The sequence below is a fragment of the Lonchura striata genome, chromosome 20 (assembly GCF_050655825.1).
Source record: "Lonchura striata isolate lonStrDom1 chromosome 20, ASM5065582v1, whole genome shotgun sequence".
In the NCBI taxonomy this organism is placed as follows: Eukaryota; Metazoa; Chordata; class Aves; order Passeriformes; family Estrildidae; genus Lonchura; species Lonchura striata.
The window spans coordinates 6,834,742-6,862,275 of NC_140722.1; the positions used below are offsets into that span (position 1 = coordinate 6,834,742).

The following is a 27,534-nucleotide window of genomic DNA, read 5'->3' on the forward strand; positions in this document are numbered from 1 at the left end:
TACTCTGTTTGAAAGAATCCAGACCTGGATTTATATTGACACATATGCTGACTCTCGATTTAGACCTATTTCTTAGACTTGGTTTAGGTGAGCATCCCCTGAGATGCCTTTTGTGGTTGACTTGATGACCTGAGATTGCTCTTCCATCTTCAATATTAGTCATCAGGACCAAGATATCACCACCCACTGGAATGCTGAATCCCTTTCTGAACTGTGGTACAGGTGGACTGGCAGTTTGCAGCATGTCAGTAAAGCTGTTCTGAGGAAAATCACGCTCCATGTTCAGTAGCTCCCAGCTTAGAGAGTTTAATTTTGTCTCTGAGCACTAAGTTGCTTTGATTTCAATACTTCATCTCTCTTCAGCTGCTGTATTGTCATTGAGTTGGCTTGGTCACTGTCCTAGGGCTTTCTCAGAGCTAGGTGAAACCAAGGGTTGTGCAAAGCACAGATTGTGTGAAAACCACACCATTTCCCTGCAGCTGGATTAGACTGGATGTGCAAGAGCTGGAACTCCCAAGCTATAACCTTGTTATCAGTAGCCCTTCCCAGCACTCATTGTCTCTCTGTTGTTGTAGAAGAACTTCAGATCATGCCTTCTTTTTTCTAGGAGTGGATCGTGGTGGCTAATTAGTGTTTGTAGAGCAGTGTACAAAACCTGCCAAGGGTCACTGTCCTCACTGTTATTATTAGAGCTGGAGGAAGACTGCCAGAAGGTATTGATTACTTGGTAAAAATAAACCCGTCAAACTTCTTTGGGTTTTATTCATTGCTGCCTTTTATCTTGGCATCCTGCAAACATTTCAGAGGGTGGATTTGTTTGCCAGAAGATCAAAACAAAATGTTGACAACTACTGGTGCCAATTTGTAGCGTCCCGTGTGGGTGGCATCAGAGGAATTTGTGCAGTGCTCTGCAAAGTCTTTCGAGGCTCTGAATTCCCTTGGATCTTGGATCTGTGGTTTGAGCAAAGCATCCAAGTGTCCAGGTGGGGATAGCACATCGAGTATCAAGCACAAGAGGATCTCTTTGGGGCTTGTGAAACTGTATTGTGTATAGAAGCTTGTCTAAACTTCCTGAAGCTGACATTTTGATTTGTTTAGTGAAGTCTGTCAATTAATTGAGTAAAGCTGAGTCTTGCAACATGCAGTGGGTGCTGTTGAGAGTGCTGTGTCTGGCTGGTGAGAAGGGCTCAGTGCCTTCTGTGTTTTCTGGTTCATCTCTCAGCCATGGTTTACACTTCTCACACACCTCACTGTGGAAAACAAAATGTCACACTTTGAATTCATTAAACAGCTGTGACTGTTGAAAGGGAAAGCTGTTCCATATGTCAGTAAAATACAGTGAAAAGTCACATATCTGTAGCAGAAAATACATGGGAAACACAAATATTTTGTAATGTTCAGAAGGGCCAAGTCGTGCTTCATAAAGGGAAGTTTCTAAGGAGAATGGATTCAACAGGAGGGCAATTCAATCAGGAATATGACTTATGTGATAGAAGGAGGATGTACTTACTAGTCATTCATGGATCCAGAGGAATAGAATTCAGTAGTGACTTCAAATCAAGTGTGGCCTTGTGGTTTCTCTGATGAAAATGTGCAGTTAGAGCAGAAGCAAAATGTTATATCCTTCTCCAAAACAGGCCAAGGACAAAGCACAGTCTTCCAAACATCTGCACATGTTCTGACCTAAAAATTGTTTCAGCAGGGAGACTAAACCAGGCTTTGGTGGAAACTGCAAAGTGCTTTCTGTGCATGTGTCAGACTTGCAAATGGGCTCACTTTGCTTATCACAAGTCCCCTTCGTCTTCATTCCAAACCATTAAGTTCATTTGGATGAATGAGAAGTTTTTTAAGTGGACTGACTGTCATCCACCAATCTTAAGAACTGACTTGTCATGGAGCAAAGCTTGTCAAAGCTGACCAGTGGTGCTTGAAGGTCCAGTGCTGGCCTGGCCTGCCAGCCTGCTTCCTCAGGCACAGAGCACCTGCTGGGGCTGCACTGACCAGTGATACTTTGGTAATCTTGAACAGGTACCAGCTGCTTTTCTTTTAAAACTCAGGACAATTTATGAGCAAAGGAAGGGCAAGAACCATCACCAGATACTGTCAACTCACCCCCTCAGTGCTAGTTGCTCAGATTTGTTCCAGAAGTAACTGAGATGTGAGCAAGTCTTCCAGCTGCCTGCTGCATAAAGCAAGAGTGAAAATGCTTAAAAAAAAAAGGCAGATGACAGAATTAACATCTGTCTGTTTAGGTACATGGCTAGTGAAAGGGAGTATGGTGCTAATGCTGAGAAGTGGCAAAGAGATTTCTGTTATTGAGATTTCTGTTATTTTGATATGTCACAACCCATCAGTAACTGAAAGATGGAGAAAGAGCTGTGGGAAATGGGACAGTAAATACCTGCCAGCACAATTTTAATGCTCTTTCAGTTGAGCTGTTTAAATATTGTTGCCTGCTTGAGGAAACCACTGAATGTAGATTTTAATGCTTTTGTTGCTCAGTAAGTTCTCATGTGGGTATTGCAAAATCATCCCTGATGTTCCAGACACATGTGGAGTTAGACATGAGCATGGGAGGGGAGTGGCAGATACTCTACAGGTGGGACAGAGCTTGCACAGGCCATGCAGGGCACTCAGTTTGCACAAACTATAGAGGAGGAGAACCTGGAAGCAGCTTAGGGAATGGATGGGAAACTACTGCAGTCTGAGGTCTGCGATCTCACCTCTCTGTTGTGGCAAAAGGGAAGGCGTGAGAGATCTTTGTGTCAAGGAATCTGGAGAAGGTCAGGAAGATGGCAAGGTTTCTTAAGGTGCTCCTTCAGGATGCTGGCCCACCTTCCACTGATTGATGGCTTAGGGACTTTCTCTACTCTTGAATTTTTTCCTCATTGATTTAATCCAATTTCATTTTGACCCCTCGTAAATGTCCATGAGGACCCCAAGGTCCTGCAGGGAGGAGATATCCAGCAGTGCCACTGCCCCTGTTGCCTTATGAGGATGTCTGCTAAAGTTGGCATGATGAGTTCTTGGCCTGTGGGTTGCCACAGAGCTGTGGCAGGACCGACCCTAATTATAGCACATTCTGCTGGTTTAATGACAGTAATAGAAAGTCAATTTATAGGCAAGAGCAAATTGCCTTTTTATATGGGGAGGAGGATAATTCCTCCCATGTGTTGCATTATTAAATTTGTAATCTTCATTTCTAATGGTTTTCAAAAGTGAATATTAACAGAATCTAAAATGCAGCTCATAAATTTATGAGCTGCATTTTTTTCTCCAAACTCTTCAAGTTCTATAATTTGTCTTAAAAGGTGAACCTCAGCAAGGTTAGGGATTTTTAAATGTCTGTGTAACTTAATAAATGAAAATCCCTTACTTGCTACCTACCTCTGGACAAGCTTAAAGGCTCCAAAGATACTGCATTTTAAATAGCAGTAATGGATATCTATTTCCATTCTTGCTGAGTGGAAAGTTCTGAATTCAGGCTTATTCCCTGGTGATGAAAGACACTAAAGAGAAAAAAAATGACACGTTTTCATATGCCATTTGCTAGCGAGGAGGCTGTTATGATGCTCTTTTTTGTTGCCAGGGAAACAGAGCCCTGAACTCCTGTCTCTGCAGGAGGAGGAGGAAAGGATGTTATTTCACTCCTGAGCTAGATTTGTAATTGTGACTTATGATCAGAGGCTGTGAATGGGTTGGGACTGAGGGTCTCACCTTCAAGCTCGCTTTCAAAATTGTGTGTCCTACCTCCTTCTGTTTGTTTCCCTGTTGAAGTGAGTGTGAAGGGTGGAGCCTGGTGGGGTGGGTGGCTGGCACAGGTCGCTGGCACAGTTACTGTGCAGCAGAGGGAAACGCAGGGCTGGGAGCACAGGCAGTGAAGGAAGGGGATTGTACTTCTCTGACCTTGCCAGTGACATCTTGAGAAATCCCAAGGCTTCCTTATGTCTGCCCAGTTGTTAAATCTGAGAACAGAAACAGGAAAGTTACCTGCAGGTATCAGAAGGCAGGAAGTGACAGTGATGCAGGTGCTTCATAAGCACGGTGTCCTCTCCTGACCTTCTTCCATTACTGTTAGGCACTAATGGGCTGCACATTTTATAAAGAGATTCCCATCAAACATTTTTTTGTGGTTGCATTAAAACTATTTTTTCACTCACGCACTGTCCTTTAATGCGTATTTGATCTCACTGATCTGTCAGTGTTGCCTGCAAGGCTGATGCTGTCTGTATCACAATTGCTTCTTCTATTCTCTTTTCTGCTCTCGTAGTAGAGAGAGATTAGCAGGGCACTCCAAAGCATTTTGTTTATCCTTGCTCCTTCTACAAAATTTGTTCAGAAATATTTGGCACAGGGCTTGGGATTTTGGTGAACTTTCTGGCAGGTGTATGTCATGGGGTAGCCATGCTGCAAACAGGCATTGCTCCTCAGGATGCTGTGCTGGTGTGTGGCTGTTGTTCACTGTGTGTGATTAATGCAAATTCCGTTCAATACCATATTGAACACCGGTGTGCCTCTTTTTCACAAGGGACTGATTCTTACTACATCTAGTTGCTGATAATTGAGAAAACGAGATTTTGGTCTTGTTCCTAAAGTGTATTAATCTCCTTTATTGATGAATCTGTTTTAATCTGATTTTTTGCTTCCATTCTCAGTAATCTACATCCAGACATTATATTTTGGTTGGTTTCCCACATTCTGCAGTATCTTTCAGCAGAGATGAGCACATTATGTTTATTTTCCAGGTCTGGCCAAAAGGCTTTTTCTCCTCCATTGAAAGCTCAATACTCTGCATAGACAAACGGTGAACTGAATTTCCCAAAGGACTTCAAATAATCTGGGATGTTTTTCTGAGTGCTGCTTTTGTGCATGCAGCAAGCAGATGTAGGAGGCAGTTATGTGTCTGCCATGTTCATCTGTGGGAGAGTGTGTCACTCGGATGAGAGCTTGCATGGTTTGGGCTGTGAAAATTTTGCTTGAATGTTTTTTCTTAGGTGTCTGCTAGTTAAATTCCAGCGCCTCTGTTTTTGGTATTGGATGGTGTTTTCCATGTGTAACGGCCTGACTTGTCCCCAGTTGAAGATATCTGTGATATATGATTGGCAGGGCTGTTTGCAGTGATATAAACTCACTTTGATTTCTCAGTCACCGTGAATGACTTAGCAGCATAAGAAACTGTGGCTCCTGTCCTGCTTCTGGGCATTGAAGCCCGACCTTCCCTTCCAGCTGTCATGAGGTATCTGCAGTGAAATTACTGCAGTCATGAAGGGCTGGGTGCTCTCCTTTCACTCCACTCAAGCCTAACCCAGCACTTGGTCCAGAACATCTATCCTGAAAGGGATCTATGTGAGAGAAACACTGTGAGTGCAGTGAATCCGTTTGCAGGCTTTTGGGAAATGCAGTCACTCTTTGAGCTCTCCCTTCAGCACCACAGGTGTGCTATAAACAGAGGGTTTTGTACACTTCTTGGTACCATTTGGGAAGAAAAGAGTTCCCTTTAGTGCACCTCTGGTGGGCTGTGGTACTTGCCTGGCACAACAGACACTCCATAGCTGTGGAGCTGTCACGGGCTGTCCCCATGTGAGTCAAAGCAATATGTAGAATTACATGGGAAGAACATGCTGGCTTGCTCCTCTAGTATTTGCTACAGGTATTCCATGAAAGCACCTTTGGTGGAACCTGACACAGGTAGTTGTAACATCTGGTAAGATTGTCTGGAGTTAGGAAATCAATGCCTGAAATTGTTTAACTTCTCTGGAAACCAGACCATTGGCTCCCCCCTCTCTGCTTCCATAGTGGATCAAATAATTGCTTCCAAATGGACATGAGTTATTAAGCAGTGTGTATAATTAAAGTTTCACTCTTTGTGAATTTGATCATTCATTTCCTTAAGGAAAATATGATGAAGTAATTATAACCCAAGCTAAACACAAATCAATGCTATTCTAAATGCAATTCTGCACGAGGATTCTAGTTTATGAATGACACCAGGGTTCTGTGTGGCTTTGTGCCTGTTAAGGAAATGAGGCTGTGTTTTTAATTGTATTTATAACAAGTGAACAAAAGATTGCATGACTCATGCATTGTGCCAAGACTGTTGCTCTCTGCATTCACACACACGTGGTCTTGACAAAGCTGCTCACTCCTAAAAGACCATCAATAGGACAGAAGAAAAGGGAAGAAATCTAATTAATAAATATGGCCTTGTCAATCTCTTCCTCTGAATTTTGTCTGTCAAAACTAAACTTTACCTGCTGTGTAGTATCTGTGATTTTGAGGGGGGCAAGTATTTCCTCAATGCTTAAGCTGCTGTCTTGACTTACTTCCCATCATTACTGTGTGGCAGACACTTTCTAGTTTCAGCTAAATTTGGGGGAGATGTCCAAGATGTGCAGACTCAAAATGCTGGAAAAGGTGGCTCTGAGTAGAGAGAGAGAGAGACATAAGTTAGTGCCCCTGGGAGAAAAGGCCTGATAACTAATCTCAGTTTAAAATACACCTTGTGGATGAAAGCAGACTGCTGGACCTGAGCATCCAGCGGGACAGAAAGGTGTGTCAGCACCTCTGGGAGGTTTTGGTGGCTTCAGGAGGCTCATGACCTGAGTCCTCTTCTGCTGCAGGAAAGCACTGCAGGAAAGCACAGTTTGCAAAAAGGCTGCTGAAGTTACTTTGCCCCTGCTTGCTTCCCAAAAGTTACCAGGTGAAGGGCCAGAAGCTGGGCTCTGCCAGGAGGAGCAGTCGGTGAGCAGGCAAGTCCAGCAGGCTCAGGAAGGGCACAGCAGCCTCATGCAAAGTTTCTTGGCTTAGTGAGGACAGCTCTTTCATCTCATGCCATCTTTCTCTACAATGGCTCTTTCTAGTAGCTTTATTCTTGTGAATTCACCTCATTTTTGTGATCCTTTTCTAAATGAAGAGGTTTTCTGCAGCTCAGGCTCATTCATATTTCAGAACCTGGACTTAAGCAACGTCCTCAGTTATTAATAGTGTGAGCTGGATGGCAGAATTAGGACATGGGGGTGCTCTGGTTCAACTCTCTTGTAATTAAGTAGAGAACCTCACCTGGCCTTTACAACTTATGTTGGCTAGCTGGAGGACTTCCAGCCACGGGGACATAAATTGGCTCAACCTCTAATTCTCCTTGTGAATTAACAAGAAGAAAGCCCTGAGATGGTGCTGGCACACTAACCAGCCACTCATCTTTCTACTTTGATGTTTTCCTGATACCCACATCTTGAGAGCTGGCAAAGTTCCAAGAGTTTGGAACTGAGAACATGGAGAGCACCACTGGTTGATGTCTCTATGTATGACACTTCCCTCAGCTTTCTAGGGAGTAAATATTACAGTGTAGTAGTTTAAATAAATCAGTTAAATTAACTACCTGTGCCAAATGTACATGTTTTCTGAGCCCATCAGCTAAATTTTCCTTGACTTGGTATATACTTGGACTGCAGACCCCCTGGGGTTCCCAGATGGGCTGAGGTCAGAGGGGAGTTTAACTCTTGGTGAGGCTTAAAACCCAAAATGCAAGAAGTGGAAAGATGGAATCCCCCAATTTCCATGCAGTGAGAGTGTGTGTGTGTGTTTGTGGTTTCTTGGACTCTAAGTATCATAGTTAAGATTACATTTTGAAGTCACCACTCCTTGCCCAAGCACAAAAGCAGCAGATGACGAAGGGCCTGGGATCTGGGATGTCTGTCCCAGACAACTGGTGCAGCATCAGCAGTTTCCTGCTTGTCTTTCCTGGAGACCTGGGCTACAGACAGGGCAATGTTCAGGTTTCATTGCTAGGTTGCTGCAGAAATGTTAGAGCAGTGAATTTTTTGGGTGGCTATGGACATTTCATTTAATCAGACTCTACTGCAAAGCCTGGCAGACTGGGGAAAGAGAAGGGGGCAGTGTGTTCCATTTCCTTATAAAAATAAAAATGCAATAGCATCCATCAGATGAAGCTATTTGGATCCTGCTGCTGCAAAGAAAATAGAGACATGGAAAGAATTCTGAAGAGCTGGGTCTAGCTGCAAAGTGGTTCCCATGAAATACTCTGAAAGAACCAAACATTTCTGTTAGTGTTATGGTACTGCAACGTTTTTGTAGTGAAAAGCAAAACAATTTTTATGGTAGTCAAAAACTCCATTTGAAAGTCATTGACAGTGGAACATATGTGTTTACCTTTTTGGATGTTGGCTTTCTCTCTTTTGACAGGGAAGGAAAAAATCTCCAAAGGATTTTCCTGGCTACATGTTTGTTGCAGAACTTTCTCTTTAGACACTTTTAAATGAAAATTTTGGCCATTAAATTTTTTTATATAGATGAATTATCAAAAAGGTCAAAATTAAAAATAGCACCATGAGAACTATTTGGTTTTAACCTCAAAAGGAGGAGAAAAAATATGTTTAAAATACAAAAATGGAGCTGATGAAGAAAGGAAGAAAAATTAATGTTCTACCCATGCCCCAGACAAGCTGCAAGAGGTGATAATATCTACTGGGGTGGAGACTTGCTTAACTACAGGCACAGTTGGATTTAAACCAAACTGCAGCTCAGACCAGCATGGAGGAAAAAATGCTGCATTAAGTGTCTGAGGAGTTGGGGTTTGGGCTGGCTGTGGGGGAAACTATGGAAGGCAGCCTCAGAGCTGGTCTTGAAAATAACCCTGCGATTTTTGGTTGTTTTCTAATGGTGATTATGGCCTTTGCTCATTTTTACAATGGGTGTCAGCAAAGTAAGCCTTCCAATGCTGTGGGGACCACCTTTGTGAATGATTTGTGGTCATCTTCTAATGGTGAGGGGGAAGAACAGAAACCTCTGGGTTCGGGGGGAGTTGGTTTGACATCCACACATCTGTGTGTGGGTGAGGAAGGCCACTTGGAGCTCTAGGATGAGAGAAAGCTTTTCTGTGCTAAAATATCCTTGTGGATCAGGAGCAGTGGGATCTTTTGGGACTGTGCTGCAGTGGGAATTTGGAGGTGTCTCATTGGCATCTCCAGAGGTTTCCCATGCAGGCAGGGTGTCCTGGCCCTGGTCTGCATTCAGCTGGAGTTGGTAGCTGTAACAGCAATGCAAATAGTTGCTAATTTTACTGTTTTTCTGGATCTCACAAGAAGAGTTGATTGAACTTTGCTAACCCTGTGAATGTTCCTAACCTTCACAGATTAGAATAAACATGTTGAAATTTTTTTGTCCATCCCATAAAGATACTGTGCTTAATTTGGAAAGAAAGGGTGTGATTTTGTTGGTCTCTGAAACTAGGACAAGGGGAATGAAGCATACAGCCTGATTAGTGCCCCTGCTTATCCCCAGCCATTTTCTGTCATTCTGGTGGATTACTCAGGCTGTGATGATAACCTGGCATGTTCTGGAGCACAGTACAAACTGCCTCTCTTTAGGTGCTCATAATTCACACTTCATTAGGATGTTGATGTAGGTAGGGAATGCTTGGCAGGATGTCAGGGCTTGCCAGGCATGATGAGATTGAGTTCATCTCATTAAACTGCATTCTAAAGTGACAATCCAGTATTTATATATTTATTTTTTTTTTCCCCTCAGCAGAAGCAGCCCCTTAGGAGAGCATCAGGGCTTGTTCTGAAGAGAGATACCCTTGTAAAGGGGCCTGTGCTGCCCACCCTGACAGCCAACAGCTCAGTGTGTGCCAGGCTGCCACAGGTGTTGGGTATTCATGCAAGGCGGTAGGAAGGCTTCTCTTTTTCTCCTTTGAAGCTGAACAATGGAGTTTTTATTCATCTCAGAACTGATTCATGGCACACAGGTACGTGTCACAGGGAGTCAGCATCTGACTAAACAGAAGAAAATTTTTTTAAAACACTTCAGGAGCAACAGTGCAGTGACAGAGTTTCAAATGGAGAAGTTAATGTGCTGACTCTTTTCTCAGAGTAGCTGAAAATAGGTAGGGGGTGAAATGGTCAGTGCTTTAGCAGTCTGGTGGGGAGCTGAGCTGAGCCTCCCACTGCTGCATTTTGCCCACAGACTTCCCAGAGACCCAAGTTGTTGGACTTGGGGAGTGCCCTCACCTCAGCAGGGGATATCCAGATGGGTGTTCCATGTTTCCCCGTTGTTTTCAGCCCCAAACTGCTTCATCTTTTCTTGGGGGCAGATCTTCATGGGGAAGAAGGCTAGGAAAAACTCTTAGGATCAAAACCAAAGAGTGAAGTTAGTGGCTGCAGAAAATGAAAAGGCTTGTGAGCCTTTGTGTGAGCCATGGGTAGAGCAGGCAGATTCAGCAGGCAGAGCAGGAGATAGCTCCAGGCAAATCTCTGCAGGCAGTTGGGTCCTGTCCTGGCACTGCTTTCTAAGTGATCTGCAGTGTGCTCTGAAGGCTTCCTGACTCTGCCAGATGGGTTTTTCTGTGCTCCCTTGCTGGAGCTGTCAGTTCTTCATGCTTCATAAGTGCAGGTTTGTATTTTGGAGCAAAGCAGGCAATTCATGTGCTGAGGAACCCAGGTGTGAATCCAGGGAGCAGAGTCTGCCCAGGTTGATGCCCTGCAGCGTGTTTGAATGGGAATAGTTCCATACTGCTACACTTGGATAAGAAAAGCAGTGGGGATGCAGTCTCTTTGCTCAAGCTTGGACTAACTTTCTTGGAAAATACAAGCTGTTGTATTTTCCAGAGATTTGCAATTGGAACAAATGAAAGTAAGCATCCGAGTGATTTCTCTTCCTGATTTCCCCCCTGGCACCTCAGGCTGAAGTTTGGGAAAGGATAACAGCTACTCATGCTGTTTTGCCAGACCCTGGGTGTCTTGGATGGCCCGTGTTGGTGCTGTGTGTGCTTTGAGTGCCACTGTGCTCTGTGCTTGGAAGTGGTTGGGTAATTTAGGAGCCAGGCTGATTGAGTTGAAAGTCAGTCAATGCCTAATCTCAGGGCTAAATCAATACCAATTAATTCTAAAGTACAGGAGGGTCTGTAGCACATGCATCATGCTGGTTTCTTTTAGTGATGGTGGCAAGCTGCGATGGAGGAGAAAATTGAAAACAAAGTGGAAAACAGAAAGATTATAACAAGTATCTGGGTGGAGGAAAAGGAAGTGACAAGAGAGTAGACAGTGTAGGGATAACAGTGAGAGACACTTCTGTCTCTCAGAAGTGCCATCAATAATCCTCTATCATAGAGTAATTCTGTGTAGGAGTAATAATTATATAACCGTGACCTTGTGATTAGTTATTGCAGGACTCGCATTGATTTTTCAAGACTTGCTGCCCTCTGAGCATGGAGAGCCCTGTCAGAAGCAGAGAGGAAGAGCTTCAAAGAGTTGTGTGTGGGAGTGATGTAGAAGAGGACATGAGAAATGGTTACTCTTTCCTTGGGGAAGAGAAGGGAGCAGCACTGCTCTTATTTTTCCCACCCCATAATTTCAAGCAAATCCAGTTCTTGGTGGCAGCTCTTCTTCAGGAGTGGCACCATCCTTGAGAAGAGCTGCTGCCTCTTGGTTGACAGCTGAAAGTTTAGTTAAAGGAGCTCTTCAGAAGGTGCTCTGCTCTGCACAGGGCACCTTGCTCCTCTTCATTTGTTACTGGGCTGTCTGGAAGGAACTTCTGGTTGGCTGGTCTGACGTATTCAAAGATGAGGAGAAATATGATAATGAGAGTTAATTAATAATGAATAAAATGATGGAATATAATTAATATCAATCAAGAAGAATGTAGAGAAAATGGGACTTCTGAGAAATTCTTCTTTTGCCAAGTTTTAGAAGACACAGATACTGGGTAAATGTGATAAGTATGTTAGGATTTTGTCCTAGAACAACATGGCCCTAAAAATGTGATTGTGATAAGTAGATTAAAACCTTGCTTCACTTGTCAAAAAGTCAGGGAAAAGCCTCAAAGGCAAGAGGGCTCTCTTGAAGGCCTGGTGATGCTCAGTTTTCATTTGATTTGGAGCAAGCATGAGTTTAAACCTCCCTTAATTCACAGGCAATGTGGACATTAGAAAGGGAGTAAATAGTATAGAGGGTGGGGGAGTCTATAAAGCTGTCTGGAGTTTTGCTTGCTTTCTCTTCAAATAACATTTGTTTTCTTACATATTTTTTATTACAATGTTCTGGAAGGTCATACCAGCAGGACAGGCAAGGGACTGCACAGCCTCCAGGAGAGGTGTGATGTGACCAGGAGCTTACTATGATCTTGGGAGATGCCAGCAGAAGTAGTGAAGATGAGAGCACAAACTGACTTTTACCTCTGCATGCATTTCTGCACTAAAGTGCAGGCTTCAGTTCTGTTCTCCAAAGGGTGTTTAAAACCTGGAGAGATTGTTGTAAAGATTCAAGGCCAGGAGAAAAAATATGCCAGAGCATGAGAGACATAGAGTTCTCAGTCTGTTTAACTTGTCAAAATAAGATTGAGAGATAACTCATCTGCACTGCAGAAAAGTCTGTATAGTGGGAACACAAAGCAGCACTTGGGGTGGAGAAGGGCACTAAAAAAACCTGCTGTGTGAAAGCTGAAACCAGGCAAACTTAAGCCGCATCTCTAAATGTCAGATAGTAAAATAAACTGTGTAGGCAAATGGCAGATTCTTCATCTCTCAATATCTTCAAACCAAGAGTGAATAGTGCTTTAGAAGATATTCTTTAGCCAAACATAAATTGTTTGGCTGAACAGAGCAAAATCAAAGCACCTGTCAACACTGAGAACTTGGCAGAGTGACTGCTGGGCCCTTCTGGTTGTTGGCGTCAGCGAGGTGCTGTGTATCTTCATCCTGGATATTTGACCAAAAAATTTCTCTTCCCAAGGTCATCCCAAACTAAAATCCTCTCTTAGTGAGGTGTTGCACTGCAGGCTTGACTGACTGCTTAACCTCTGTTGTTTGCTGCTTAATTGGAAGAGGTGCAGGGAATAAATCTGGTGACGCTGCAGAAAATGTCGATGCTGCTCTTACTTGTTTCAGATACCACTGACAAATTAAGACAAATGATTTTGCCAGGCAACACCCACATAGATGCATATCATTTACCTTCTGATTGGCAAAGGTGTCAAGCACAAAGATTTCAGGAAGGGGAGGAGGCACAGCCCCTATGCCATGCTCCACACTGACCAGAGAAGATTAATGGTAGGTGACTGTTGCTTGTGAAATATTTTTGGCTCACAGATGCAAAGTGCAGTGTCATCTATATTTATTTCCTTTCCAGGTATGCTATCCCTGATCTGTTCTCCTCTTCCAGCTGATGTGGATGGATAGTTTAGGAACCTGTTCTCCTTTCTGATATCTAGTGCATATGGTGATCTCTTACCCTGTTTCAGTCATGCTTCTGGCAACTGTGATTTGGGAGCTTGCCTTTTTGGCAAAATAAATTATTCCCCTTCTGTTTAAATGAAACTTTCAGCAAAAAGAGACTGTAGGGGGAGAAAGGTTTCTCCAACCTGTCTTCAGAATAATGAGAGATCATCTGTAAGATGCAGGAATTGCTGTGCATCTCTGTCTGGAAGAAGAGGGAGGAGCAAAGAATTTTTGTCCTTTATTCCCATTGTCTTGTTTTACCATTTTTTCCTTTACTTTTTTTTTCCTTATATTCTTTCCTTTTTTTTTTTTTTTTTTTTTTAAATCTGCAAAAGCAATCAGGAGTACTAGAAAATGACCCACCCAGCAGTGGAAAGCTATGCATGTGGTGCTCTACAGCTGAACTTGCCCCGTGCCAGCTAAATCTCTGGTACAGTGCCCTGGTGCTCCCACAGTGCTGCCTTTCCTTGCCTTTGGGCCCTTCTGCTTTTTTTTTCCTGGCTTTCAGGAGATAGTTGATAGAATAGAGCAAGAACCTTGTGTTGCTCCAAACCCTTGCTCTGTCCCAAGCCTCTTGTTTGTTGCCAGCTGTGGATGAATAGTCTTTTAATTTTTAATGTCTCCAGGCACATCTCATTAGATTGGGGAAAGAAGAGATTTTTTTTAAACAGATGTTGCATGGCTGGGCAATGGGGCATTTTTAATTTGTTTCCTACATTTATGGCATTTGATGCTTTGGCTCTGGCTGCCAGCAGAGAAGTAACCTCAGAGGGCAGGAGGATGAGTGCTCTGAGTGCACACGTGAAGGAAGGATGGGCACTGGTGCGTGTGGATGACTCAGATTGTTTGTGGAGGTGAATGCGAGACAAATGAAATGGACCATCAAGTCTGCCCACATGGCTGTGGGATGTGCCCTCAGAGGAACCTACAAGCCCCATCAGAGGCTCCAGTGAGCTGCACAAGGCTAAAAAGGGTGCATCAAAAGGAGCTGCTCTGCACTGGCTGGGAGAATAAGCATGGCCATTTCACAGAGCTTCACTTTTGTTGATGCCCATATTGATATTCTTGCCTGAAGGTTTGGGTTTTGAAAGCACATGAGAAATATGTTTTACATTTGTGTAACTTCCTGATTTATACAATGTGCTTCATGCATTGCTCTAGGCACACAAACAGTAGAAACTGTAGTTAATGTTAACCCAGAATGTGCAAATTCGATCCCCTTAGCTCACAGGGACGTGTACACAGGCTGCACCATATGTGGGGACAGCAGCTGGTGCAGAGCCCTGGGGCCAGCACATTTACCCAGTTGGAAACCTCATGATAGTAGGAAAAGGTACTTTACAGCTGTATTGATAGGAGAATTTTTGTCTGCATTTCCATGTAGATATAGCTGGAGAAGTGAGATAGGAAGTATTTCTGGTATCTTACGTTTTTTTTTCCAAAATCCCTCTTCCCACCAAGATCTAAAGAAAAGTATTTTAGGTCAAGCAGCCTGCTACAAATACCAGTGTATTTTAGGCAGGTTATTACAGATACCCTCATATTTCCAAAGTAGTTCAGAAAGTGATTCACCAGAAGTTCCACCTGAATATGAGGAAGAACTTCCTCACTGTGTGGGTGCACTGGAACAGGTTGCCCAGAAAGTTGTGGAGTCTCCCTCACTGGAGATATTCAAGAACCATCTTGATGCAGTCCTGTGCAGAGTGTGCTCTAGGGTGACCCTGTTCCAGCAGGGAGGATGCATCAAATGACCCACTGCAATCCCTTCCAACCTTACCCATCCTGTGATTCTTTGAAAGATTTGCTTTCTTTAATACTTGGCGATCCTGAGTTCTCCAGACTCAATAGCTGGGTCATTTCTCCTCTGGAGGTGGTACTCAAAAAAGTTGGAAGGTTTCTGAGAGCACTGTGGGTCGGTCAGAAGTTTGTTGCCTGAATCCAGGGTAATGACTGAGCATCTTTAGAGGATTTAGATAATTTTGCTTTGTTTGGGAAACTTGTAGCAGATGTGTTTCAGGATGAGTGCTCTATGTGGGATGAAATCTGGAGCTTCCTAACACCAGCTACAGCAATTAATAGTAATGGTATTCATTACATATTCATTACATAACATGGTTTGTTCTGAGAAACAGACTGCTTGAGATGGAGGATGAAAATAGCAGCTGTTAATTTCAGAGGGCTGAGCCTCTGAAGACTGCACCCAGGAGGAACCAGAACCTACTTAATTCCCTCTATGCTGTGGCTGAGGGCGTCTGTCAAGGGGAATAGTCCTCTCCAGGGTTTTCCACAGCTGGTGCCTTTCTGGTGCCACCAGGGAACATTTTGGCTGTGCCCAAGTATTCCCCTGTGGCTGGTCTGGGAAGGCTCCTGCTTTGACAGCGCTGCTGCTGCTGCCTGGCCTTTTCCTCCTCTCTGCTCACTCAGTGCCCACCAGGACCTGCCGCCCTTTGTGCTGTTCCACACAACCTGAGGCAGCAACATGGGATTTGGGAAAGGCTTGGAGGCATCAGCTGTGCCCGTGGTTGCTGCTACTCTGTTCCCTGACTGGGTAGCTCTGGGTGTAGCCATCTGATGTGGCTGCCCTCTCAGTGTCTAATTAATGGGTACAAATGGTTGGAGCAGGTAGGGAGGGTGTGCATGCTCTCAGTATCTGCTGGGCCTGGCATGGTGGAGCAGTGAGTGTGTTCCAGAGGTGACCCGGGAGCTGCTGCTGAAGCAGGGCTGGGTAAGGGAAATGTGTGAGGGATTCCAGGCTGATCTTCCAAGAGACCTCTGCTTCTCCTTGGCTCTGTCATTGCAGAAGGCTCTGGGAATAGAGGCTGACTGCCTTTTCTCCCCTTGTGTTCCTAGATGGTGATGGTCGGAGACTGAAAGGAGCCATCCAGAGGAGCACAGAAACCGGCCTGGCTGTGGAAATGCCCAGCAGGACCGTGCGCCAAGCCAGCCACGAGTCCATCGAGGACAGCATGAACAGCTATGGATCAGAGGGAAAGTAAGTCATCAAAAGGGAGCTGTGGATGCACTGTCCCTGTACCTATTAATTTTCTTCCTTGCACTCGTGGGATGCACTGTCCCTGTACCTATTAATTTTCCTCCAGCATGATGGACGATGTGTTTTTCTGACTTGCCTGTGTTGCAGGTGTACTGCCCATCCAATTAGAGCAGATCTCTCTATCTGCATGGCTGGCACATACTTGACTGTTTATATACTTTTTTTAGTGTCCTCATTACTCTGAGCTGAAGCAGATACCCATTACTTTTAACTGCTTTGCCTTTGGATGAGTAATTTGGGGTCAATAGCAGAGGCTCATTTCTGCTCGTAAATTATAAGTCCGTAGTTTTTAATGTTGCACAATAGTTGTCCATTTCCCCTGTTTCAAAATAGCCTTTTGGTTTGGGGCAGGCAGAAGTTTCAAGGTGCTGAAAAGGGTGAAAGCAATAAAATGCATGATAGCATAGCAAAATTCCAATATCAAAATATGTATTTTGGAGCCTGTGTGTACTTTGGTAAAAAACTTTATTTTGCTTCATCTGAGTTACAGTGTCCTAAAAGAATGTGTTTCAGAACAGATTTTTGACCCCCAAGAGAAGTCACAACACGCTTGCATTCAGACTTTACACCAGAGTGCAAAGCAGGGGATATATAGGCCAGAACTTTGGGACCTGATTTTTCTCCAATTCTGGTTTTTGTATTTCCATTACTTGAAGCCATATATGGAAATTTAATTATTTTACTAAGAAGACTGTTCATAGGAATCTTTGGAAGCAAAATACCCACAGTGTTTAAAGAAGGCAGTACATACCATCCGATTTTGTGCTTTCTAGGTGTGAGGCCAGAATGTTTCTATACCTAAAAGGTGTCCTGTTCAAGCCAAGGATTATACTTGGCATCATTGTGTATGCTCCCTCGAGTGCTGTGTGGTATTCCAAATACACTGTACTGCTAAAATGCTGAGATAGTCCAAAGGCACTCTCAATTAATGTGATTATCGTGTTAAATAAGTAACAGGCTGTAAATTAAGAGAGACTTTCTTTAGCTTTAGAAGTAGGCTAATCCTGGAAAGGCATCATAGATCTATGCTGAAGGTTCAAAATAGTAATGAGGCGCAGACTGCGATAGCAATCTTGTCACTCCAAAGCTGTGATGTACCTTATCTCTTCTGTGAGCTGCTGTCTCCAGGGAAATATTCCTGCTACACCAGCACAGTCCTGTGGCTTGAGTTCTGCCTCCGCCACTAGATGCAGAGGATTAGTGATTAAGTTCATTCCCTGGGCAATGAGGAGCAAGAATCTGCTTTCATGCAGAGCAAATTTTTTTCTTTTTTATGTTTACATAGCTTATCCTTCTGGGAAGAGCCTTAGCTCCCTGAATGGTCTGTGTCCTCACTGCTTCCATCAGCTGCTTTGTTGGGCTTTTGTGGAGGGGAGAGTATTTCTGCCAACAAAATACTGCACCCCTACAAGTGCTGTCTCACCCTGAAGGCAGGTGACATGTAGCTATGAGCTCGACAGAAAAAGGAAAAGCCTGTCTTGCAATCCAATTGTCTTCATTAGTACAAGCCTAACTTTTGGTATTCCAACCTTGAACACTGCCAGATCATCCTTGCCAGCACCTCGGCCAGGGATGGGGTAGTTTCTTCTCTTCGCTGAAAAGTTGATTAAGTGGTTCCTGGATGCTTTGTTCCTGGGTGGGATAATTAATCTCTTCTGGGAACCCGGTGGGAATTGCAGCTATCTGTCTGAGCCACAAGTGATAAGCAAACAGGGCTGGGAGTACAAAGAGCTAAGAGGGCTCAATTCTCTTGAAACATGGTGGGAGGGGAGTTTCTCTGCATTCTTTTCCTGCAGCAAAGAATGGAATTGTTTGGGGAATAGCTTTGAGGAACAGAAATGTGTTCTCATAAATCAGATTTCTCTTGACCTCTCTCATTTGCTGTAGCTATCTTCCCAGGGAGGCAGAATGAAGATTCATATGTCTCTGTTAGCTGTGGTGAGTTGATTTTCTTTCTAATAAAATCTGGGTTTGTGACTGGTGCAGATTCTCCCAGGTCAGGGAGTTTTCAGCAGTGACTGTCAAACCCCTGGTCTTCAGCAAGGCAATGCTGTTCTAGTTCTTTCCACCCTTGCATCCCTTTGGTGTATCCACACCTGGAAGAAGATGGATTCAAAACCTTTCAACTTCGATGTGTTCTTATAATCCTTATCAGTTTAAGGGCTAACAGGACAACTTCCAAAGGTGACATGCTGAAGTGATCAAAGATTTGGTGAAGCTCTGCTGCAGGAGGCCTAAATACCTGCTCTCAGCCATACAAACTGCTCTTAGGAAGTGTTGCTCACTGACTGCTTTTTCATGTTTTTTGCAGGGAGCTGGTGGCAGCTTCCACAGCTGCTCTGTGCTAGGGCAAGGTATCACAGTTAAAGAATGTTCTGAAGTGCATGCTTTTGAGCAATGCTGCTTTCATGTGAATACCAGACTGAATAAAATCCAGATTTTTTTTCATGGAGAGGCTTATTATGCAGGGGTATACCTCTGAGGTATGCTAGGCCTTCTTTTGAATACTCTCTTTACCTGAAGATGAAGTGTACTGGAGACTAGCTGGGCTAAATGATGCATCTCCTGGAATTAAAACTCATACAGCATGCCAGGAAATGCTGACATTGTTAACACACTTCTTCATGTAAATTTTTGCCAGACAAGAAGTCCTCTAACCGTCTTATCCAGATTTTCTGTTGGACAGTGGTTGTGTGCTACTATAGGAAATTACTATAATAAAACTCAATGTGAGACTTTATAGAAGGAGAAGTAGATATTTTCTCTGAACAAAACTGTTTTCAGTCATTCCCGTGTCCAGGTTTCATTCCCTCACACTCTCACCACCCCATGTGGGCATCAAGCCTCGTGAATCCAGGTGCTGGAGCCAGGCTGGGTTGTGTGCTGCAGGGGGGACATGGGACACCAGCTGTCAAGCCCTCACTGTGTCTGCTGAGTTGTTCCTCACGACAGGCTGCCTCTCAGACTGTGTTTTTCTTACACTTTCTAGGACTTACCTGCTGTTTTGGAGTGATTTTTCACCTCAGGGTCTTGCTCTGTTTCATCTCTGCAGATCTCAAGCAGCACTGCCACTTTTTTGTTTGCTTTTTTGGGGGAACTTTATGGCTACAATCTGCCCTCAAACAGGATATGGAAGTGAAGTGCTCTCTAACCTTGTCTGTTCTTCCCTTGTCATTGCAGCCAGGTTGGTTATGCTTTCACATACACAGATGTTTCCATTCATAATTCATCCAGAACAATCTTAGCACTGGTTACAAATCCTACAGCAGTGAGTATTTTCTTCTATGTCTGTACTTAAAGATTTGCTTGAGAAAACAGTTGCCCACTGTAGTAAGTGCCTGTGGGGTAGTCTCAGGACACCAGGATTGCTGCAAGGATACAATTCCGAATATAGGAATAACTCTGTGAGATTCAGCAGAATCTCAGCTCCATCCTGGCTCTTGCATGATCTACATCTTATTTTGGCTGGGTTTTGCTGCAGCTGCACGAGACCATGTACAGCATTCAAAAAGCAGTAGATTCTGAACTTGCATGTAACTTCTTCCTGCCAAACACTTCTTCCTGAAAATGGAGCAGAAAGATAAAAATGGACCTGGAACAAAAGCCTGCCGGCTGCCATAGTGCCTAGTGAGTGGTACTCATAGCATTCTTTTGTTCTTGCTGGCTACTGCTGAGATGATTAAGTTCTGGAGAGATCAGGTGATTTTTACCTTAGAAAAGCACAGCAGGTAGTGACTAACAAGGACTTGGAGGATTGTTCTCGTATTATCTGAGATGAGTGTGCAGGTCCAGCAAGGAAGCATCTTGTTGTTAGCAGTCTCACCTCTCTTCTCCTTGGCGAGGGCAGTGCTGCCTGAGCTCTGCCCTGCTGTGCCCCGGGCAGGAGCAGGACGCAGCCTGGCACAAGTGCCACCAGCACGGGCAGCTCGCACCTCTTGGCTTCCTTCTGTCTCTGGTACCAGCTCTCCCACTGGGCTGGTGTGAGCCAGCCCTGGGACTTAGGCTGGGGCAGCTGCCTGTTCTTCTCTGCTTCACTGCGGAGCAATAATTACCAGGAGGCAGGAGAAAATACTGGCCTAGGTTGTGACCACATGGCCACATGAAAATTCGCTTCCCTTCACCAGAAATTATCCATCAACATTCAAGAATGATCAAAATGAATGCTCCATTCAGGAGATTCACATTGCAGCTATTCCCTGAATGTTTCTTGTTTGACTTCCAAAGCCAGGAGACTTCTAGGCTCTTTTATAACAGATTATCTTCAGGCTTCTTTTTATCCGAGTTCTTTAAAAAAATATAATAAAACATGTTAATATCAGTTCAAGCTGTAAAAAATCTGTGTCTTTTGAGATGGAAACCAGGAAAGGCATGGAGATTATTTCTGTAAAATATCAAGAAATTCCTTAGCCTGTTCAGCAACAGCATATCCTTTTGTGCAGACAAAGCTTGACCATCACAGCTTAGAAAGGATGTGACCTTGAGAGCTGTAGTTCCAGCAGGAAATACAGTGAATCCCACCTTCAGCAACCTCTTGGGAACAGACAGAATTGCTCACTGAAGACAGGTAGCTATCTTTTATTCAGTGCATCTGAGATGACTAGTGATTGCTAAAAATGGAGCTAGCCTGGCAAGGTGGGGAAGGGAGTGGGGGAAGTCTTTGTGCATAATTCAGTGCATAGTTTTTATAGCACTGTTTCAGTGGCAGAATTCATAGAGCAGAAGGAGAGGGATACGCGAGGGGAGTACAATGTGTTACAGCACATAAGACAGCACGTCACAGTGCTAAAAATGCTACAGAAAGTGGAGTGGCCCAGAGAGAAACAGAGCTTGTTGAGAGGCAGAGTTGGAGATCTTGCCTGGCAGAGGAGAGGGGTGCAGTTGGTGGGGTTAGGGTGGGTTTGGGTCCTGCTGGGATAGATTCTCATGGAAAGCCTTCCCTGAAGGCTCCTGCAGCGTTCACATCAACTTTGACAGGTTAAAGGGCTGTGTGCCAATCCCTGGATAGTGTAGCTGGATGCATATTCCTTGTGCACACCATAAATATTTGAAAGATGGGGTAATGGACATTGGCAAGTTCTGCCTTCCTCCTTAGCTGATAGATTCTGCTTGGCTCCTGCCTGGGAGATGCGATTTAAAAGACGTTAACATGCAATATGGATGAGTGTGATTGTTACACAGAACATTACTGCTCCCTGAAATTGGAGTTCTGATGGGGTTTTTTTAATGCTCAAATAAAATAACTGTCAAATATGTTATCAGTCTCAGAGGAGACTTCCCTCTCCCCATTTCTTCTGGCTGAATCTGTTGCTCTCCCTGTTTTTTAAAGATAGAGCTGGAGAATTTAGATGTAAATGTGTGTGGTGTATCTGTTAGTTCAGCTGTGCAAGTGAAACCACTGAGATGCATGGCTGTGTTTAGGCAACTTATTAATTGCAAGTTTGTGCCATGAGAGGATTAAAAAAAAAAGAGGCTTTTTTATTTACAAGAACAGAACAATGATTTCTGAACCCTGGACCCAGACACATCCCATGCACATACCAGACACAGTGGAGCAGCTCTTCAAGAATGTATCACCTCTGGAGACTTGAGATGGTGGCAGATAGGTGTTTGTGTGGATAGCGTAAATGAATCCATGAAAAGAACAAAGCAAAATGTTACCTTCTGAAAATAGCTGTTGTCTGGGTGTGCTAGGGGATGGCTGTGTTGAAGCTGTCTGTCCTCACCACCTCGCTGAACCCACGGCAGTGGAGCAGTGGAGTTCCGTGGGAGTCAAGGTGTGCAACTTGTGAAACAGAGAGACAGGAATGGGGATTTGGTCCAAGGGGGAGGACACAAAATTCTCTTCTCCTGAGACAGCTCCTGGACAAAAGGGTGTTACATCCAGCCTGTGAAGGGAGATGAGTGTCTCACTCTGTATTCCTTCTGTACTGGCACAGCAGCAAGTGTGTGGCAATCTCAAAGTCTTGTAAGACTTACAAAACATGGTATCAAGAGGAAAAGAAAGGGAATAGGTGGTCTGTTTTTCAAACTGATAATTCACAAAGGATGTTCAAGACTGATCTGTAAGAAGGAAGAACTGGAAAAAGATTTGGAAGGAAAAAGTAAAACAATGCACAGAAATAAACTCTCAGGGAAGGATTTTAAGAACAGGTTAGAAAAGCAGCTGTCCTGGATGGTGTAAATAAGGCTGCTCTGGTCTTGGGACCTGGGTGTGGACTGGCTGACCTGTGGAGATGCATTCTGACCATATTTCCTGTGAGTATTACAAGATTCTGACAAGCTGATTCTGCAAATGCTCTCAGCAGCATAATGGGATACCTGGCATACAGAGTCCCAGAAGCAATTTAAAAATAGATTTAGAAAAGAGGTCGGACAAACTCTGCACGGACAGGAAAAGAAATTAATGATACATTTTCCCTAAATGTGTCTGCCTTTGCACATTCTGCATGCTAATCTGTAGCCACCAGCAGGCGGGAGTGTGGAAGGGACTGAGCAGAGCCACATATGCTGTGTGAGAGGGATCAGCACAGCTGCTCTGCATTTTCTTCATAGCATTTTGCATTGAAATCAGTGTTGTCCATCTAGTCATTCAAATCCTGATCAGTTTACAAGCAAACTCTGAAAAGCTGGTTCTCCATCCAGTAATGTATAAGGAACAGCTGCTGTGCCATGAAGCAAGCGACTGCATGATTTGCACACAGAGGGGAAAGACAGATTTTTGCAAGGAGGAGGTCAGGAAATGCTGCTACCCTGAAAGAGCAGAGAAGCAAGCAGCTGGCAAGGAGCCTTTAAGCCACTCTTAAATTACTCTACAGAGGACAGATTTCATACAGCCTGACCTACAGCATGCAGCACAAGAACACAGTCTTCAGAGGCTGCACAGATTTCCTAAATAATCAGGATTAGGAATGTTGTGTTTAAAACAAGAAGGTCTGGGCAGTTTCAGCCCCAGTTTGAGCACACAGCTGTTAAGATCCATAGAATGTAGAATATGCTGGGTTGGAAGGGACCCACGAGGATCCTCAAGTCCAGCTCCTGGCCCTGCACAGGCCACCCCAGGAGTCCCACCTGTGCCTCAGAGCGGTGTCCAAACACTTCTTGGACTCAGACAGGCTCAGCGCTGTGACCACTGCCCTGGGGAGCCTGTTCCAGTGCCTGACCACCCTCTGGGTGAAACTCCTTTTCTAACATCCAGCCTAAACCTGTGCTGTCTCAGCTTTATACCATTTCTTCAGGACCTGTCACTGGTCATGAGAGGGCAGAGATCAGTACCTGCACCTCTGTTTCCTCTCATGAGGATGCTGAAGACCCCAATGAAGTCTCCTCTCAGTCTCCTGCAGAATGAACAAACCATGTTATCTCCCCCATAAGGTTTCCCCTCAAGGTTTCACCATCCTCATGGCCTCCTTTGAACTCTCTCTAATAGCTCAATGTCTTTTTTATATCGTTGTGCCAAAACTACCCCCAGGATTTGAAGTGCGGCTGCACCAGCGCAGAGCATGGCAGGACAACCCCCTCCCTCGGTGGCAATGCTGTGTCTGATGCCCGCAGGACAGGGTTGGCACTCCTGGCTGCCAGGACACTGCTGATCACATCCAGCTTGCCATCAGCCAGGACCCGCAGGTCCTTTTCCTCAGCGCTGCTCTCCCGCCTGTCGTTCCCCATCCGTACGCCCTGCCGATCGTACTCTGCGTGTAGAGCTGTCGGGAAAAGGCAGGAGGGTTTATGGCCGGGCTGGGCTGGTGCCGGCTCCGCACGGGCTCGCGTCTCCCTCTCGCGGCTGTGCCCCGCTCCCTGCTGCCTGTCGCCGGCTGTGTCCCCGCCGCCGTGCCTGGCCGTGCCGGGCACAGCTCGGGCACCGGAGTGGTGTTGGCAGCCTGTGCTGAGCCCCGGGATGGTGTTCACAGCCTGTGCTGAGCCCCGGGATGGTGTTCACAGCCTGTGCTGAGCCCCGGGATGGTGTTGTCAGCCTGTGCTGAGCCCCGGGATGGTGTTGGCAGCCTGTGCTGAGCCCCGGGATGGTGTTGGCAGCCTGTGCTGAGCCCCGGGATGGTGTTGGCAGCCTGTGCTGAGCCCCGGGATGGTGTTGGCAGCCTGTGCTGAGCCCCGGGATGGTGTTCACAGCCTGTGCTGAGCCCCGGGATGGTGTTCACAGCTGTGCTGAGCCCCGGGATGGTTTTCACAGCCTGTGCTGAGCCCCGGGATGGTGTTCACAGCTGTGCTGAGCCCCGGGATGGTGTTCACAGCCTGTGCTGAGCCCCGGGATGGTGTTGGCAGCCTGTGCTGAGCCCCGGGATGGTGTTGGCAGCCTGTGCTGAGCCCCGGGATGGTGTTCTCAGCCTGTGCTGAGCCCCGAGATGGTGTTCACAGCCTGTGCTGAGCCCCGGGATGGTGTTGTCAGCCTGTGCTGAGCCCCGGGATGGTGTTCACAGCTGTGCTGAGCCCCGGGATGGTGTTCACAGCCTGTGCTGAGCCCCGGGATGGTGTTCACAGCCTGTGCTGAGCCCCGGGATGGTGTTCACAGCTGTGCTGAGCCCCGGGATGGTGTTCACAGCCTGTGCTGAGCCCCGGGATGGTGTTCACAGCCTGTGCTGAGCCCCGGGATGGTGTTCACAGCTGTGCTGAGCCCCGGGATGGTGTTCACAGCCTGTGCTGAGCCCCGGGATGGTGTTCACAGCTGTGCTGAGCCCCGGGATGGTGTTCACAGCCTGTGCTGAGCCCCGGGATGGTGTTCGCAGCCTGTGCTGAGCCTTGGCGGCAGCTGCTGCCCGTGCAGCCAGGGTTAGCGCTTGTGCTGCTGAGTTGGTGGGTTCAGAGATCCCAGGATCAACAGCATCCAGTGTCATCTTCCTGCTGTCCATGCTCTGCCTCCTTGCCTACAGCTAAAGACCATCATCTGAGCATCCTCCAGCAAAATGTCCTTTATTTGTCCTTGGCACGCTGGAGGCATCGCTGACCTCCCTGTGCTCTCCCTCTGCCTTCCGGCCAATAACTGCATTGCATTCAACTTACGACCAATTCCACAGCAAACCCATAATCTTTAACTCCATTAAAATCGTTCCCATTTGGCTGTGGCAGAGCCCGTAAATCACGATTAGTGAAAGCAAAGGGCCAGAGAAGAGATAATTAATTTCGCTTTGCTGTTCAAAGGCTGCACTGCCTTCGCTCAGTGGAGGATTTGTGCCCTTTAGACAAAAGGCTGACAAGTGTCGCCTGTTAATCTTCTCTGTGTGCAGCTCTTTGCAGCGTGAGATGGTCCTGTCACAGGGCCCTGCTGGCTCTGGCAGCTGCTGTTTGCAAGTCAGCTGCAAAGCGCTCCCTCTATTCCTCTGGCTATATTTAGCATTTCTCTTTAGATGCAATAAAAAAAGACATCTCATATCAGTGATAACCAGGTTGTAGTGATTCTTCCCCTTAAGGGACAGACATGTTGGGCAATGGGTGGGGAAGGGCTTTCCAGGATCACTCCAGTGTGTGTGAAACATCTGCTGGCTGTCACCCAGGGTGGAGACACCACTGTCACCTGCGGCACATCCCTTCAGGAGCCTGTTGCTAGCACATCCAGAGTGTGTGGTGGTTCAGCTGGAGAGCTGGTTTCTGGATCAAGGGCAGGTCAGAACTGCTTAATATATGTGAAGGGCAGGCAGGAAAAGTCTGCTGAGCCTGCAACATGTTTCAGACTAGCAGGGAAGGGCTCTTCAGAGCATCAGGGGTGCATTTAAAGGGTTAAAAGAAGTCACAGTGGAGCTTTTTTCCTCCCTGCTTTAACTAGGAAAAACAAGTGAGTGAATGGGGAGAGCCTGCCCAACAATCTCACCATACCTGTCCCACTCACCTCACCATCCCAGCTTCTCTCTGAGTATTTGACAGACAGCTCACTAAGCTGAATTTGAGCATCTGAAATTTAGTCTATTCTGTTAAATGGTTCCTGCTGTTTTTAATTGACATTCATACTACATTTCTGCCAGTTTATTTCCCCCTTCCCTCTCCCCTCAAGGGAGAAGCAGTAGCTTTCTTGGAGATAGCTTATGATTTTTCCAGACAGAAATTGTTTCCATTCCAGGGTTATTGGCAGTACCCAAATATATGTCCAGGAATTGGTCAAAGCCAAGATTTAGAGCTGCTGCTTCTAGTGTCTAATAAAGCAGGATTGCAAAAGGTCAGCCTCTGTGCAATGTAGCAGCCAGTTCTACCAGCTAATGGCATAATCTATTATAGAAGTAATTCCTATGTCTTCTCTTCCCAGTCAAATGTAACAACAGTTGGGAACATTAACTGTCTAATTTAATACTGACTTTCTTATAGTGCTAGTAAACCCATTAACTAGGGCTGTTATCCAGACTGATGGAGTCTTGACCTTGGCCTGTGTTTTTAAGTGAGCTTTGCCATTCCCCTTGGGATCAGCAGCTTCATTCAAGCAGCAGCTCCACTGCCCTCCTTGCAAGGATTTGTGCTGGTGGCCCAGCCTGGCTGTCCCTGCAGCAGTGTCCTGCCCTCTCGCTGTAGTTTGCACTGCAGAGCATTCATTGTTTCAAGGTCATCCAGAGCTCTTTGCCTTCTGAGTTTATGGAGGATAACAGCAGCCTTTGCTTTGCTCTAAGCACTTCCAGTTGCCATTGGTTCACCTTTACCCCAACAGTCCTTGTTCTTGTGCTTTTTAACACTGTTCTTCATACTCTCCTGCTTTTTTCCTGTGTGTCATCGATGCAGGCTGCAGCATCAGCTGCTTTGTTATCAGATGCTTTTACTTTCTCCTGAGCTGCCCCAGCTGCTGGGCAGAGCCTTTGCGATCAGCATTCATAGATAGCATCACATAACAGCTTGGAAGGGGCCTTAAATATCATCTGGTTCCAGCCCTGCTGCTGTGGGCAGGGTGCTAGGCCAGAGGAGGGGTAGGCTGGTGTGAGAGCACAGGTGCCTTCTCTCCACACAGGTATAGTGCAGGGGAATACTTGGCATCAGCCTTTGATGGGATTCTCTTCCTGGCAGGTAAGAGGGAATGGTTTACTGAATTGTTCTGGATATCTCAGGGGCCAGAGGGGTTTCTCTCCTTTGCTGTCCTGCAGTGTTTCTGTGGGTGGTCTTCTCCCACCTTTGTGTGTCCTCTGCAGTACCACAGCTGGACTTCCCCTAAGATAGAAATTGTTCCAAGACCTGGTTCTGAGTGTGCTGTGAACTCTCATAGCCCTCAGCTTCACTCAATTCTGGGTTTCCCCTCCTCTGTCCTGGTCCTCAGCATCTTGCTAATTAG

General features: G+C 45.5%; 1 protein-coding gene across 3 annotated transcripts in view; it reads left to right on the top strand.

Annotated features, from left to right (window-relative positions):
• The window catches only part of RIMS4 (regulating synaptic membrane exocytosis 4), a 56,465-nt gene that overhangs the window by 14,902 nt on the left and 14,029 nt on the right, over positions 1-27,534 (top strand). For all 3 annotated transcript variants that reach the window (XM_085558027.1, XM_021527866.3, XM_085558026.1), the window contains exon 2: positions 16,082-16,223. In XM_085558027.1, coding sequence (XP_085414153.1) covers positions 16,082-16,223 — 142 coding nt within the window. The remainder of the gene's footprint in view (positions 1-16,081; positions 16,224-27,534) is intronic.